This window comes from Lycorma delicatula, chromosome 8 (assembly GCF_047948215.1).
Source record: "Lycorma delicatula isolate Av1 chromosome 8, ASM4794821v1, whole genome shotgun sequence".
NCBI lineage: Eukaryota > Metazoa > Arthropoda > Insecta > Hemiptera > Fulgoridae > Lycorma > Lycorma delicatula.
The window spans coordinates 125,725,229-125,743,010 of NC_134462.1; the positions used below are offsets into that span (position 1 = coordinate 125,725,229).

The 17,782-nt window shown below is 29.5% G+C and overlaps 1 protein-coding gene across 1 annotated transcript in view; it reads right to left on the reverse strand.

Annotated features, from left to right (window-relative positions):
* The window catches only part of SLO2 (slowpoke 2), a 139,837-nt gene that overhangs the window by 96,847 nt on the left and 25,208 nt on the right, over positions 1–17,782 (reverse strand). The window contains exon 6 of the mRNA XM_075372738.1: positions 17,362–17,562. Coding sequence (XP_075228853.1) covers positions 17,362–17,562 — 201 coding nt within the window. The remainder of the gene's footprint in view (positions 1–17,361; positions 17,563–17,782) is intronic.

The following is a 17,782-nucleotide window of genomic DNA, read 5'->3' on the forward strand; positions in this document are numbered from 1 at the left end:
TGTACCATGGATCGGGAGGGAATTTGGTGAGCTACATTACTAGCTCACACAGTTCCTGAACGGCCATGGCTCCTTCAGAGCGTACTTGTTTACCAGACACAGAGCAGATAGTCCAGAGTTTCCGTACTGCAGTGAAAGAGAAACAGCAGAACATCATCTTCTCCTGTAGTAGACAAGAGAAGGAAAGATGAGTGTGCACAGCAGTAACAGGAAAAATTAATCCTGATAATGTGATTAATATAATGCTAATGGGAAGTGACCGATTTGTGGCCGTGGCTAATTTTGTCTGCTGAGTGTTACAACAGAAAGAAAATTATGAAGCAAGGAAAGTTAGACAAGAGTTGAATACACAACGAAGCCCCGGCAACCGGGTCGGGTATTGCAAGGGGTTGAAAGACAGCCCCTCCATCTGTGTTTACATGGATGGGTGGTAGTGACAAAACGGGGGGACTCCCCCCCTCTGAGCAAGTAGCGAGTGATACCAATGTCCAAAAGGAAGGTAGACAGGATGCAGTGTGTGAATACTAGCCAAAGTGAGTAGTCGATAAGTCATTATGTTATCTAGTTATTGATTAAACTATAGTTAATTAGTTGAAGCAGTGAACTAAAACAGTCTGAAAAGAAACAGCCCAGAAGTAGCTGACAGAGGTAACATCAAGAGTCGTTTTGGGGGGGGGGGTGAGGGACAGCCTTCAGTGGAGTCCACCATCTGTTCGTGCTTGTGCGGCTGGGCGATGGGAATGAAGCTGTGGGACTCCCAACCCCCTGCCTTGTCACCTCCAGAGTTGTGATATACTTAATTGCAAAACTGGCTCTGGGTAGAAAGGAATGGTGAAACCGGAGTTTTAGTTGGTAGGGTGCGGGCACACATATAAGATCTATAACATCTACCCGAACCCATGCGAGTTTGACACTCCCTCACCTTGTGGGGGGTACATAGATGGTATATCTCCGCAACATCGATAACCCTAAAATTGTGTTCTTACCCTAAAATTAATTTAAAACATTTCAAATTGTTCATTATTTATTGTTACTACTTATTTCTATGTAACTATTATATATTCATATAAATTAAATAAAACATTTCAAATTGTTCATTATTTATTGTTACTACTTATTTCTATGTAAGTGTTATATATTCATATAGACAGGTATGCATTTGATTATCAAAGCACATAACACAAAGGTATCTTAGCATCTAAAAATATTGTTTTTAAACTACTATGAAAAAACCATGAGGTATGAAATGATGATAAAATGCAGAGTAGTTCTTGAAAAAAAAATTAATTATTTTTAATAAAGTTTTACGAAATAAGAACACATCACTTTATAGATTTTAGGTTGTGAAATACTGAATAACTAGATAGTATGAACCAAAAAAAATAGGGAGAAACTGCAGTCAGTATAGACCATATTATTTTTTTTATTAAAAATAATATATGAACTTTGTCATACAAATAATGGTTAGCACACACCAAACGACTGAATAAACATAAATTAATACTTGTTTACACTGGCGGATTGTCCTATTTAATAACATGAGTAAAATCTGTTCAATACACGTTCATTTGTCTAGGCTAGACTTTCTTAGCAGAAAGAACTTATTGAAAGATTTTTTTGATGATTAATTCCTCTTACAAGTTTCGAAATTTGCGAATAGAAATATGAAATGTAAGTAGGTTTGGTAGCATATGAAAAATGCCAAGCCTTAGCGGTTGAATTCAAACCTGAATTCCTTCATTTTTCTTTAATTTTTTCTGCTACTTGAACAAGAAAAAAATGCAGACATTTAACTTTGGTGATCTTCTGCAGATGGTTTATTAAATATGGCTTCATCTATTGATATTTATTCTTACTTCATACAGCCAACGTCCGAATGATTTTTCCCTGAGATGTTTCGGTATTGTAAAAACAGATTGTAAGGAATGAAGCACACACCTTCTCATGTAGAACCCTGTTTATTGTTATTGGCAGTGCCTCTTGCCGATTTAGTCAACAATTTACTTACTTTTTTTTTCTAAATTACAATACCTGTTTCAGTTTATAATTTTGTTAGTTTGTGCTAGTTTTCTAAGAATTATTAGTGTTAAATTAAGAGTGACAAAGCATGTTGCTTTGTCACTTTGTTTTTAAGGTACTCTGTCTTGAGAAATAAAAAAAATAAAATATATATAAAGCCAAAATTCCACAATAAACTAATTAATAGAGCATGCAACAAAAACTAGAAATAGAGGATTTTAAATAAAACTTGATATTAATAAATCTGATAGCCAACAGAAATTAAAATTATATTCTAGCATCAACCTTGCAATTTATTTCAATAATCTCCTCAATTCTGTCTTTCTCTTTAGACATTATTGGACACTGTCAGATTATATTACGATAAGGTTAAGGAAGATAATATTAAGTTGAATGTTAAGATGGAGTTAGATTTCTTATATAATGTTCATCAGCTTATAATATGCTATAATACAGCAGAAGTCTCATAAAAGTAAAGAGTAGTACAGGTTCATCATTGGACAAATTTTAGATAGACCATGGCCATTAGTTTACTATCAGTTGGTTATACATTCTTAAGAATAAAAAAGTATACAATATGTAATATAACGATTTTTTTTCAAAAAATTAATTTCATGAATGAAGAGATTTTTAATCTAATTTTTGGAGTGAAGCTTGATTTCAGATAGCAAACTGGAGTAAGCAAAATATGGTGAGTATTATGTGAATTTTTTTACTAAGAATATAATTTTTATTGAACAAAACATACTTTTACTTTCTAAATTGCCCGTATTACTTCAAATTAACATCTCCTAATACAAGGTATCTGTAAATAAAGTAATGAGACTAGGTTTTTTGGCAGCCAAAGTGACAACACTGTAAAGTTACTAGTAAACATATGGTTATATGAACAGCTCATTTGTATTAGGTATTAATATTTTTAATCTATTGTTGCCACGTGAGACGTAAACAAACTTTTCTTGAAAAAAGTTTTTGTGAATGCCACTGAAACTTTTTAAAAATTAAAAAGGGTGTATAGAGATTACACTGTCATGTGCACAAATTTATAGGTGGTTTAAAGCATTTTCAGATGGCTGGGAATCAGTTGCAGACAATCCACGCTCTAGAAAACCAATAATGTCAAAAAGTGATGACAATGTTAAGCTTATCAGAGACTTGATATGGTATGACCGGCAATTAACTGTCAGAATGATTGCATTTAGAACAACTGAATTTGAACCATACCACAGTCCATCCAATTTTGACAAATGAATTGGACATGAAAAAATTTGTACAAAATTGGTCCCAAAAAACCTCACTGTTGAACAGAAAAACAACAGGGTGGAAGTGTGCCATGATCTTCTAGGACAAATTGAAACTGATCCTGATTTGCTAAAAAAATGTTATTACTGGAGATGAATCTTGAATATTTGAGTACAACCTAGAAACAAAACCTTAGAGCAAGAAGTGGCACACCTCAAATTCACCACGACCCAAAAAAACAAAAATGAGCAAATCAAAAATAAAAACCATGCTAATTTGTTTCTTCGATAGTAATGACATTATCTATAAGAATTTTTGCCTACACGGCAGACTGTAAATCAATATGTTTACTGAGAAATTCTTGAAAGACCATGAAAAAGAGTTGCCCACATGAGACCAGCCATCAAAGACAACTGGATGCTGCATCACAACAATGCACCTTGTCACACTGCACTTAATGAGTTTTTGGCAAAAAAAAAAACATTCCTGCAGTTCCTCAACCACCTTATTAACCTTTGAGTCCCTGTGACTTTTTCCTGTTCCCGACCTTAAAAAACACCTCAAAGGATACCATTTTATCCTTTGCTGCTATCCAGCAGGCTGCTGTTCCTCAAAGGAACAGCAGAAAATAAAAATAATGTAACTGACTATTAGAAGGATATACCAGTTTCTGAGTTCTAACATTGCTATGAAGAGTGGATCGAAGCACTGAATGGCTTCTCAAGGGAACTATTTTGAAGGTGATAGTCCATGTATAATTGGATTGTAAGTAAAAAGTTTTTCTGAACCAATCTCATTACTTTATATAAACCTTGTATAATCCTTTGGTTTTGATGTCTGGATTCCAATGCCCAACTGAAGTATTCAACTGAACAATTCTCAAACATTGTTTTGTATCCTACAATTTTAGTGCACATGTTATGCTATATTTAGTAAGCAAATAAAAATTTCAAAAAAATTTAATAATTCAGTTTCTAACTTGCTTTATATTTTTGCACGCTGCTCAAAAATATTTTTGATATTCCTGAATATGGTGTACATTGCCTGCGTGAAAACACACACACAGACACACACACACACACACACACACACACACACACACACACACACACACACACTAAGTATTTTATGTAAAAGTTCTAAAAAGAAATATTATGGAAAACTACATTTCTATGGCAAAATAAAATTTTCTCAAGCTTAAAAAAATGTGTTTAAATGAAGGCTAAACAAAAATGTTATTATTCTACAATTTAAAATAACCTTGAAGTTCAATAGAAAATCCGCTACAATTTTTACATTTTATGAAATTCTGAAGCACACAAACATACACATTCACACACAGAAACTTTAAATACAGTATTATTTTCCTATTTAAATAAAATAGCAGAGGAAACACAAGAATTTAAAAGCACGTAAATAAAAGAAGAAAACAGTTTAAAGTACTGTGAAAAACTATTTTGAGAAAATATACTGTGTAAAGCAATAAAAAGAAAAGAATATAAATAAGAAGTGGTTGAAACTGATTACAACAGTAATTTCACTTAATTAAATCCATAAAATATAATCTGTTTTATAAAAACTTGTTAAATCATGAAGAAAGATTTTAACTTTAGAAAAGATTAAAATAACATAGTTTAATGAGTTTCAATTGTATTCTAAATTAACCAATGTCCATTGTAGCTGATTTTGTTTCATTCAACTGACATTCAGCCCATTTAAGTGATTACTTCCCTGTTTCCTATAGTGGTATATTTAGTCACACAGACTTGGTGTATACTAAACAACACTGTCCTCTGAGAGAGCAATTCTGAACTGTTTAGAATACATTTCTAAATTTCTCTGGCAAAAAATACTAGATAAAATCAATCTTGATTAAACATAGTAGTCAAGTATTGTCAAATGCCTGCAGAGGAAAATTATTAGCACGTAACTTCACTTTGGAAGTCATTTTTTTTTCTTCAAATTTTGGGCCCAAAATAAATAATGAAGGGCTTAGGGTAACAGGGCTGTTTTAAAAAAAATTGGACTGTTACTGAGTGTAACAAGATTTTGTTTTCCATCTTTACTCTTTCCAAAAAATAATGCTACAGCTCATGGAAAAAGTGGCAAAAATGGCTGTTTTTATCTCTTGGCAAGTTAGAAAATAGTCCAATTTAAAAAAAAAATATTTTTTGGCCACTACAAGGTGGGTGGGTAGTTATCATATACCAAATATCAAAATCAAAAATAGTGGTGTGCTGATCATATGTTGAATTAAAAAGGAATACCTTGTTATACATTAGTACAAAGTTTAGGTGATAATGATAAAGTCTTACGTAAAGATTTGTGGGGTTATACAAAAGTGCATGTTGATAAATAATTGGTTTCTTTCATCGTCTATGGACGTGTAGAGAAATTATACCACATGTGATTCATTTTAAGTGAATTGTTTCATAGTAAATAAATATATGCAACTGTTAGATGTAAATAATGAATCAAGTGTGAGAGAGTAGTATGTTATATTCAATAAAGGATGAGGATTTTCTTGGATGACCTCTAGTGACTGAAGAATTCAGGCAAGAAACAGGGTGTCATTCAAACAACTTTATATAAGTTTAGAAATTCTTTTAAACCACCACCAACTGTGGATTGCACATATATTTTATCAATATATGATCGTTAAATGGCATAATCATACTGGTTATAAGTGACCTAACACGAGAAACCAGTCATTCCTGAAAATGAGACAATCATTCTGAAGAATAACAGATCCCATGCCAGGCTTACTAAAGAGAATGAAGTGGAGAATGAAGTGATTTCTTGTTGCCTTCTTCACTAAGTTGAATGCACTGTCGCATATCAGTATGTCGACCCTACCAAAATGCAGGTAATATTCAGCCCTGTGCAACTGTCATCTTCACTTTGACGACTGCAAGGAATGGCTGTATACTCAGCAAAAATAACTAGACTGGTGCTACTTGTACCACAGATACTTTAAAACCAAATGTATTACAGTTATAAGAAAGATAGATGTACGAAGCAACAAATAAATGCATCAGTTTTTGATTATTTATAACATAGAATATATATACATTGCATATTTTGATAATTCTGAAATTTTCAAGATAATATTATTCGGCATATTTTTATAATTTTGACTTATTTTCCATTTTATTATTCCATTTATTTGGACTAATTTTATTATATAAAACTAGTTTATTTTACATAAAACAAAATTAAAAAAACAAGCAGTAGCACAATTTTGTTAAGCTCTCAGGATATGGTATTAAAAGTTATCAAAAACTTGGCAATTGATTTTTAAAATCTTTTTCCAATATAAAGTACTTTAATTTTCATATAGAAAAATTCATACAGTAAATATTCAAAAATGTTTTTCATTATTATTTTCATGTAACGAAAAACTTAATAAATAATCAATTGATGAAGCCTTTACTTGGTGAGAATCCATAAAAAAAAAAATGAAAACAAAATGAAAAAATTCATTAAAATTAATTTAAAAGATTGCAGCTGCTTTGGTACACATTACCTTCCTCAGATGTTATGTACAGAATACAATAGCAAAAAAATAGAGATAAAACAAAAAGATAAAGTTCAACATTAGGGAGTGAACACATTTATCAGTTGTAAATAAATTTAATAGTTGGTCAATTCAGAAAAAGGGAAATATTTACAATAATATATGAAGTTTATCTAACATTTGTAGGTAATACTTATTCCACTTAAGGTACTGTTGTACTGAAAGCTGTCATTTTTTAAATAAGTTTTGTGAATCAAAATCATTCCATTTTCATTTTCTTTCAGATAAAAATTTATTACTTTCTAGACAATCCTTATACTACATAAAAAAAAAAACTAATTCAACATAAACATACTGATATATGAAATTCTCAGTGCTCCAGTAATTAATATCTTTTTCAATAAAATCGAAAACGATGTCAGCTTGGAGTTATATGTAGCAATTGGCAATTACCTATTGTTTTTTTGTGTATAAAAGATGTTTAAGTGATATTTTTGTGTTGGAAAATTATTATGATGATTCAGCCCTAGAGAATGTGATTTGATGGTAAAATAACAAACCATTCATTCAAATAAATTAAAAAAAAAAAAAAAAACTAGTTAAGCTGGGGAAACTAGAATACCTAAGCAAATTATGGATATAGCAGATGAATTTAAAAAAAATTGAATTATAAATCTTATGTACAAAGTAGATATATGAAAAATTCTAAAAAAGAAAAACATTCTGCAATATCTAAAATATTGTATTAAAATAAATGAATTATAAAAACAAGCAAAGAAAGAAATATAAATAAATTGTATTTTATAAAGTTTTACTGTACACTTGAAAGCTCACCTCAAATTGCATTTGCTGCAATAAATAAAAGTTTATAATGAATATCTTATCTCAGGAAATCCTTTTAAAAATTCTAAATATTATTTATTAAAATTTGATTAAATTCTACAGAAAATAAAAATAGAGGATAAAAAATATGTGTTTTTATAAAATATCTAGTGTTGAATGTGCCTATTGCAGCATAATGTTTTTCTTTTCTACAGCCTTAATTCTAGTTTATGAAGACAATAAAAACTGTATTTTTTATGTGTGCCTCAATATGACTGAATCATCTGTGAATATTTGTGAATAATATGTGTGCTCTTTTAGAGAATGTTTTCATATAAAGAATAACAAAATAATTGAGTAGTCCCACAAGGAAATTGACATACTTCACTGGTACACTCCTCTCATCAAAATAATAAAAAGGTCAGTTTTATCAGATTTCCAGTTCCCTGGAAACAAGGTTCCCAGTGAAATTTTTAGGACACCTACGGTTTTGACCTGAAGAATTGAATAAAATAGGTCCCAGAACTGTACCTCCAGTAGTTTTCATGATATCCAAAGTAAAACTGAAAAATATTTTGTCTGAAAACCATTTTTTTTTAGCTTTGTAATACAGTAATCTTTTTTGTGTGCTTTATTAAAAAGACTTACAGAAGATTTAATTTTAAAAAATAGTGATGTAAATAAGTCCAATAAACATCAAATGTTTTAAAAAAATCAAATTTTACTGAAGAAACAGAACAAAAAATAAATGAAATGACCTATTCTGAAAATTTTTGCAATTCTTTCAATCTAATAAACACATAGTATTGTATTTAATCAATTAAGTACTTACAAAACAATTATAAAACATTCTACAAAAACAGGATTTCAAGAATATGGTATTCATTTAAGTTCTTTAAGTTTATTGAAAATCTAAAGTTATTGTTCAGCTGTTCAAAAACTTACTTATTATTAATTATAACTAGTGATTTATGTGATTTATGTATAACTATCTGTGATTTATGTAGTGTGCATGCTCCTTTTGCATGTACATATGCATGTATGAATAAAGTATTCATGCTTTTTTAAAAAAAGGGAGATGCTATTCAAATTTCCAAATCAAGAATATGCAGATATTGATTTCGGAAATAACCGGACTACAAAACATGAATATGAATGAAGATTCTTTTCCAATGATTGTTTGTTCCATTGAACATCCTGTAGGACAGTATGAAGTTGAACAAGAAATCATTCAAATGATGCAGTGCAGTTCTCAACTCAGCACTCACTGAATTTCAAATTGAACAGGTATATCTCGCAGTACAGTCTGGAGAACACGAAAGAAGAGGCTATTGTTTGCAAATTGTTCAAAATCTTCAATCAGGTGATGGTGAATAAAGATAACATTTTTGTTGATGGGTACAAGAAAGTTGAAATATATTACTCATTACATTTTATTCACTGATGAACCGATTTTTTCAAGAAACGGAATAAAAAATTTGAAGAACAATCACAGTTGGTCAAGTGAAAATTCAAATGCAACTAGATTCAAACTTTCAAAACTGATTTTCAATAAATGTTTGGTGAGGTATAGTTGGGACCAGTTAATTGGACCATTTATTTTTCAAAATCACCTTTCTTGTTTTGTGTACAAAGATTTTTTACAAAACCAATTGCCAGTTCTGCTCTGAAAAACATGCACAAATGTTATTCCAACATGACGGTGAACCACCTTATTATTCATAAGATGTCAGGCCGCATTTAATATTAGTTTTCCAGGCAGATGGATTGGTCAAGGTGGGTCCAAACTGACTTCCTAGGTCTCCCGATTTAAATCCCTGAGACTACTTTTTTATGCAGAAAAAGTTGATCCAAAGAAGAATTATAAAATCAAATTTTAAATGATTTTGAATATCTTAAGAACAACCGTGACACTAATAGAAAAGCTTCCTTTGATGTAACACTTTATAAGAGATTTTGCATAAACTATCAAGGAGATCATTTTGAATGGTATCTGCAAGATATGAAAATGAAAATTAAAAATAATAATTTTTGTGCAATTTCATTTAGTTTTTATTCTATTTCTTCTTCAGTAAAATTTGTCTTTTTAAAACATTTATTTCATTTTTATTGGACTTATTTGCATCACTGTTTTTAGAATTAAATTCTCTACAAGTTTTGTTAATAAATTTTACAAATTTATTAGTCATTTAAAAAAGTTATTCTATTGCAGACCTAAAAAAACAATTTCAGACAAAGACATTTTCATTACTAGAAATACAGTTCTGGGACTATTTTATTCAATTTTTTCAGGTCAAAAACATAGGAAACCATTAATTTTGCCCTCAATTAACATCCTAAAAATTTCACTATGACCTCATTTCACTGGGGTGCTGAATTCTGGGCGAAATCTTTTGCTAACTGTAATTCGTTACCAAAGCGTTAACAGACCTACGTTTATGTGAACTTTTTTCATTATTTTGATGAGAGGAATACACCTGTGAAGTATCAGTTTCCTCGTGGGACATTCTGTATGTAGGATAAATAACATGTGCCGAAGAGAGTTCTGAGTATAGCTAGAAAATACTGCTGTCATTCTGCCAAACAAATATTACCAGTATTTAAAAAAAAAAATTAAACACATTTTCTGTTTAGCACTCAGCCATTAATTGACAGGTACAATTAAACTATATTAATACAGAAAGAAAGTACTCCATGAAATCTTTAATAATATGAATAATGATAAATTTAAAAAACAACCTATTCTACAAGAAAGCCAGATATTCTAGCCACTGTAACTTATGTGGGAAGCTGATTATCAGAGTTCTACAAGAACTGTCATCACAAATAAAGTTGTTAGTGTAGTGCTGATCATAATATCTTATAATATTCTAATATGAAAGGCTAATATTATTAAAGGAAGTAATGATGTACCAATAAATAAGTTGTATTCAAATAAAGGATTTTTAAGTTACAGAACAAGTTACACACAATAAGTTGCGCGTTAAGAATAAGAAATTATAAAACTCGTGTAGGTTATTTTTTTAAATTAAAAATTTAATTTCATTAACAATAATAAATAAATGTACTAACAAGAGGATAGCTAAAAGGCACATGAAAGGCCTTGCAATTTGGTAAGATCACTTAATTGTTATTTCTGTTAAACTAATGTCTATGAAATTTCTAAGAAATCTAAGACCGTCATTATGAATCAATTAGAGTTTCCAAGCTTTCTGAAAACTTGTTTTGATAAAGTGATAAAGAAGCAGATATTATGGAAGAATGGAAGACAACAATCATGATTGAGACTTAGAATTACAATCCAGTGAGTCACATCTTATATCACAAGGTAAGGTAAATGAGAGATTTAAACTTATCAAAAAACTAAGCTAAACGTTTAGGCTCAAGATTGCAAGGTTGGGATTTATTTTTTTTTAAATATAAAAATCTCAGGTGATTGAAGCCGATAGAAAGATTTTTCTGACCGCTTTGCTGAAGAAAATTACTTAGTTTATTGTAAAATATTCATGAGCTTATTTTATCAGTAGGGCAAGTTGCATGAATCTTAGTAGTGGTGCATTTTCATTGATTCCTGCAAGCATAGCTTAAATAAAAGTAGTTCTACTTTACAATAGTAATAAACATCCTTCTGTACCAGTCTGTTATGAAATTATTATGAAAGAAATAATTTATAACATTTCACTCCTGGTGAAATGTTATAAATGTAGTAAAACAGTGGAAGAAACATGAGAACTTAACTCCTGGTGAAAAAAACCATTCCTGAGCCTCTAGTTAAACCAGAAAAAAAGTATTTTTACTGCCCCTTCATGTCAAATTAGGATTAATAAAAAAATTTGTATAGACGTAAACAAAAAGTTTGTTTACGTCTCACATGGCAACAATAGATTAAAAATATTAATACTTAATATATATCAGCTGTTCATACAGCCATATGTTTACTAGTAACTTTACAGTGTTGTCACTTTTGCTGCTAAAAAAAAACTAGTCTCATTACTTTATTTACAGACCTTGTACATAAGGGAGGAAACTCCCAAAAGTAAATGTAGAAAAAATTTAAAAAGGGATTTCTGTTGGTCCATAAATACAGTAACTGGTCAGAGATGATTTGTTTAACTCTATGTTGACCGATGTAGAACACACTGCTTGGATAGTATTTAAAGAGTTGCAAAAATTTTCCGAATGTCCATACATCACAAAATTACCAGGATATATTGTAGGTAAACTGTAAATTCATACAAAGTTATGGAATATAATAAGTCACTAAAAGTCTAATTTCTGGATTCACATCTAGATTTCTTCCTGCCATACCTTGGAGCAAGTGATGAACACAGTGAATATTACCACCAAGATATTTCAGTGTAGGAAAACCACTATAAAGAGAAAAGGCTACCTACAAAAGGAAAAAAGCATCTGCTAAGGAATTTTAATTAGTCTACTACATCTATATAGTAATATTAACTTTTATAGACCTTTAATGTGTCATTTTTATTTAAATGAGGATGATAGAATCTTCTATTTACCGATCTGTAATCTACTAAAAAAAAGAAAAAATACAGAGAAAGGTATCACACTTAGAGAAACATTAAAAAAGTGTTTTATTTTGGTTCTCAGAGTAATTAATTGGACTTTGATATATAAAAAATCTATATAGTCTACAATAGAAGGAGAACTAGACTAATTAGGTTTACAGAGGTCCAGTACATAGAAAAATTGTATGATAAAGAAATGATTACTTTCCCTTTCCAATCCCCAAATAATATGTGGTTATAGGTTTACAATTAAGTTTAGGCTTAAATTCTGACTCACTCCACATTCAGTCATAATAAGAGGATGGTAATAAACTGAAGTTAAAAACAAAGAAAGAAGGTCATGGAACATGATTCTACAATATATTTTTGAAATAAAAATATATTCTACCTTTAAATTGGCTTATTAACACCATAGAAATTCTCATTAATTTTAGAAAGGATTCAAGAACACACAAATACATAAATATCAATCTTATTAAACTGCATAGTAGCTGCAAACTATTCTTATTCCTTATATATGTTGTACTCTAATCATATTTTTACATCTTGTAAATGTTACTGTAGTAATCACCACTTGCTATAGTAATCAATGTTTTTTTTTTTTTTCGATGAGTGGAGGAACTGTTAAACATTTTAAACAAAATGTCTTTGTTTTTTAAAATTTTTTCTAATCAAATTTATCTGATTAAGTGGTTACTGCCACAGGAGTGCTATGAGAAGAAATCAATAAACAGTGCTATGTTATGAAGTTATATAAAAATAATATACTTAGGTAACACTGATGACAACTTATTTGTGCTTACAGATTTCTATAAACTAAAAAAACCTCTGTGAACAAACAAAATGCTGCAATAGGTAAGGTAACATACAAAAAAATATTTGACATTTTAAGGTTTCAACAAAAAAATTATTTTATTACAATATTTTTGTTACAATACTGCAAAATAAAATATGTATTAAATATATGGCTAGAAACAAAAAACATTACGAATATTTGTAATCGTGAAGATGAAAACACATCGTTTACATTCATGTAAATAATAGTATCATATAAGTGATTATTAAAAGATCATACAGCCAGCTGCACTCACTCATTAATATTTAATTCAGTGTAAAAAGTGTACATACAACAAAGAAAAAATTGTAGTTTGAACTAGTAAAAAATTGGAAATTTCATACATGGTGATCTAAAAGTTTGTTTTTTAGATTCTATAACAAGCAATAAATTTTGGTTTTGCATTTGGTGGTAATCGATTTATCTATTCAATTAAACTAGTCAACAAAAAAAAAATTGCGTATCTGGAATCGTACATGGTGATTTTAACTAATTTTGGGGAGCTGAATTCAAACTGTTATCAAAATTTGTGTAATATATCACTTTTTTTTAGATATGTACGAATAAGACATACAATTTTTTACCAACAAATGCATAATCACTGGAAATGGTATTAAAATAACTTTAAAAAATTTTAATTATTGGAATTGTCTTAGGTTTATGTGTGATGCTCCATGGTCAGAATATCCTGATGAAAATGCTCTTCTTGTTCATCACTGACAAAACCCAAATTTTTGGAAAAAAAGTCTAGGTGGGAGTGTAGGAGATTAATTTTTAACGACATTCTGCATCCTAAACATTTGTAGTTTTCTAACATCTTACTAACCAAAAAAACATAGTTTTCATCTTTTCTGATGCCTAAAAACCACCAACAACATGTTTGAAGGACTTCCATGCAGATATTCGTTAAGTTTATTGCCATTTATTGAGTCCTTAAGCAGTTTCTTGATTTTCAGACTCATAAATATATCCTCCTTAAGCTTAACATCATTCTTAGAATCAATAAAATACAAAGAGCATATGTGGCAAGTTTGCAGTGATCTGAAAATTGTTGCATTACTTCTTGGTTTACAAGGTGGTTTATGAAATATTGTTGTTTACTTTGTCTTTGAAATAGTTTAGATACAAAAGACATTACCAAGTATAGAATTGGCCATTGCAACAAAAAAAAAACAAAAAATTTTGTAAAGGCACTAGACTAAGAAGGACCATGATTTAATCATATAAAACTAAGTTTTGCTAAATTGAATGATGTTTTAAAAATAAGTTTTTAAAAACCTTTATGTGATAACACAATTTCAATAGCGTATTTGAAATCAGCACCCAAATTACAGTGAGAAAAGTTGTGTAACATGTTAGACACAAATCTTGTGTTGTATAATGACTATTATTCAATTCATTTTTATACGTGTGTTGATAATACAAAGTGTTAAAGTACAGAAAACTAGTACAAATACTTTATGCTTCAGTATTGATAAAAGTTGCTTTAAATAATAAAAGTACTACTGCTATCTTTTGCGCAAGATTTCCTAATTCTTCATTACTAATTTATCATAACTGTGGTCTGAAAATTCCTGTATAATTATAGAGAAGAAACTTAATGTTATTATTATTTGAGGGATCACATAAAAAGGAATGTAAGGATTTAAGTGTAACAAGTGATTTATATCTTGAGATGTTAATAACTAATAAACAATCATGTGTTTGACATTAGCTATTCCTATTATTGGGACTAATATGGGATACCACCTACTTCCTATCCTTTTCAAGATAGACAACCTCAATCAAACTTTTTCCTGAACGTATAGGGTATTTAACAGCTAATGCGATTTTATGCTTTTTTTTATTTGGAGATTGCTGAAGATATGGTATTTTCTTTGAATGAAAATGACATGAGGTTTCCCAAACTATCGACTGAAAAATCAGTTGATTCTATGAACTAGGACAAAACTTAATAAAAAAAAGTGTAACTCACTGGTTAGATGCTGACATGAATGAATAAGGTCAGAAGGACAGTACTTTGAACACATCCTCTAATGCAAATAAAGAATGTAATAATAAGACACTTTTTTCATTAACTATTTTCCTATTAGTAGTTAGGGAAACTACCTTTTAGCTCATCGTTGTTTTAAAAAGGAGTGCACAGTTAAAATTTATACATTTTAATTATAACAGACTAATTATACAATTTTTTTCAACAAAACTAGGGTATAATCAGAAGAAATGTAAACATATAAGGTAATGTGTCCACTGCACTCTAAGGTGTAACCATAAGATCAAATGGTTATCTCTTTAAAAAATCTCTTTATAAAAATTATTTACAATTTCAATTTCTTAGGCAGATTTTTAGTTAATATTTCTTATTAAAAGACATTACTATGATTTTTTTTTAAATGAATAAAAATAAACAAAAAAATAAAATGCATTAAATAAAAGTCTGCAAAGAGATGGAAGATGTAGTAAATAACACTGATAGACAAAAAAAAAAATTTAATGTTTCCCTAAGTGTGATAACATTTCTTGAATTACTTTTTTGCGTACATCTCTGAGGTTGTCCAGGAAAAAATTCACATCCAAGTGGAGGAAATGTATTTTCAAAGACATATTACATCCCATAGTTCTGTATGAAGTAAGAAGTTGATTAACAATATCGTGGTAATTGTTAATCAAATTGGTAATTTTTGTTTGCCGAGAAAATTTTTGCAAACATCTTTAAATGAAGCCCAAGCTGCTTAAATGAAGCCCAAGCTGCACTTTCTACATTATTTAACATTGAGTTAAATACATCATCTTTGACCAACTCTCTTATTTGAGGACTAACAAATATTCCTTCTTTAATTTTTCCTTCACTTACATTCGGAAATTCCTGCCTGATGTACAAAAATCCAGGACTGTCCTTCTTCACTGCTTTAACAACATTTTTCATTATTCCTAGCTTGATATGGAGAGTAGGTAAAAATATTTTTTTGGGTTCAACTAAGGGCTCATGAATAATATTTTTCCCATTTGGAGCTACGTTGTCTTGTTTCTTTCATCTTTATTTTTATAATGTTTATCCCTAGTTCCATAGTTAATTAGGCATTTCCCTATGCATTGCCTGTCCCATTAGGCATTTCTTATATCACAAGGTGAATTAAATGACATAAGATGTCATTTGTGATATAAGATGTGGCTTATTGCAATATAATTCAAAATCAAAATCATTATTGTCTTCTTCAGTACTGCCTGATTCTTCATCGCTGCTTTTGAAACACACATTTACAGGTGAATCAGAAACTGGAATAATTTCACTGTAAGGTACCAGGCCTGGTTGCAGATTGCAATGAAGGATTTTTTAGAAATTCCAGACACACTTGTTAAACAAAAGTAACAATCGGTTACATGATCCTTTGGTTCATGCCAAACCGTAGGTACACTAAAGGGCAAAGTCTTTCGTGTACCTTTCAGCCATCCTCTTAAATATACAGAACAATTAGTGCATACTATATGAGGAGCCCACATCTTATCCTGATCACCAATTAAAGGTATAATTTTTTTCTATTTTTTACGATAAACTCACCACATAACAAAAGGCATTCACATCATTTACATAATTTCGAGGTATTGCAACACTGTTAATACATAATACTGTTAATAATGACACAAAATTAAGACATCAATAAGACTGAACAAAATTAATTCATTCCTAAATCCATTCCTTAATACAAACAACACAGCTGTGTTTTCAGCTACATGTTTTGACCGCACAGACACGATTAATCTTGTCTATGAAGGCTCACTCTTCAGTATTAGATATGATGCCATAATGTGACTAATCTGACTATTTATTTTTCTATGCAAAGAATTAAATCATATAATATAATTGTTTATTTTATTATCATAAACATAATTGTTTACTTATTGCTTAAAAATTATGTTAATAAAGTTAAACATTACAAAATGAACTAAAAAATAAAAAATAGGAGCTAACTATACGTTGAAAAATTTAAAAAATCCTTTAATTAAAATTTAAACATTTTTCAAAAATGGTTGGTGTAGAAAGGTTCTGAGTTCATATATGTTTTCATCATCAAAAAACAGATTAAAATCATGTATCACATGTTAAGAAACAAAAATTATGTTTAGCAGTGTAATTTGTATAATTAAAAGTGACAATTTGATCTAATCATTACAATTTAGAGTGTAGTGAATATATTACCTTACATGTTTCCATTTGTTATAAATTCTTATAAGTGATGTCTTTTAGTTGATTTAAAAAAGTACCTTTTTTTCAGAAACAAACTGATGACATTACTTTAATTCTAAGTTAAAAAATCTATTTAATTTTATTATTCTAATTAATATAAAATAATACCATAAATATGAAACCTGAAAGAAAATATATAAATTTAACTTACAGCAGCTGTTTTATCAGCATAATTGCGTGCAGCTAGAACAAAACATGCTTCAGCTTCATTCATACGAGCTCTTGCTAGATCAACATCTTTTAAGCAGGAACCCTGAATATAAATGACTCTTTGTGCCCAAATTGGTACTTGAAGAATCATTCTCATTGTAGTATCTAACTCCATAGGAGATAATAGCACCACGTAATAATCCTATAAAAAAATTAATTAGAGTAAAACTCATTAATTTATTTGTATTTTAACTAAATAGAGTAATATAACAAATTTAAACCATAGTTATTATTTATTCATTGTATGTTATCTATCATACATGTACATGTGTATTAACGGATAAATAACAATATCCTTTTTTATTTCAGTCCAAAGCATATATACATATTCAGCTGAATTTTAACATAAAACATAGTATACA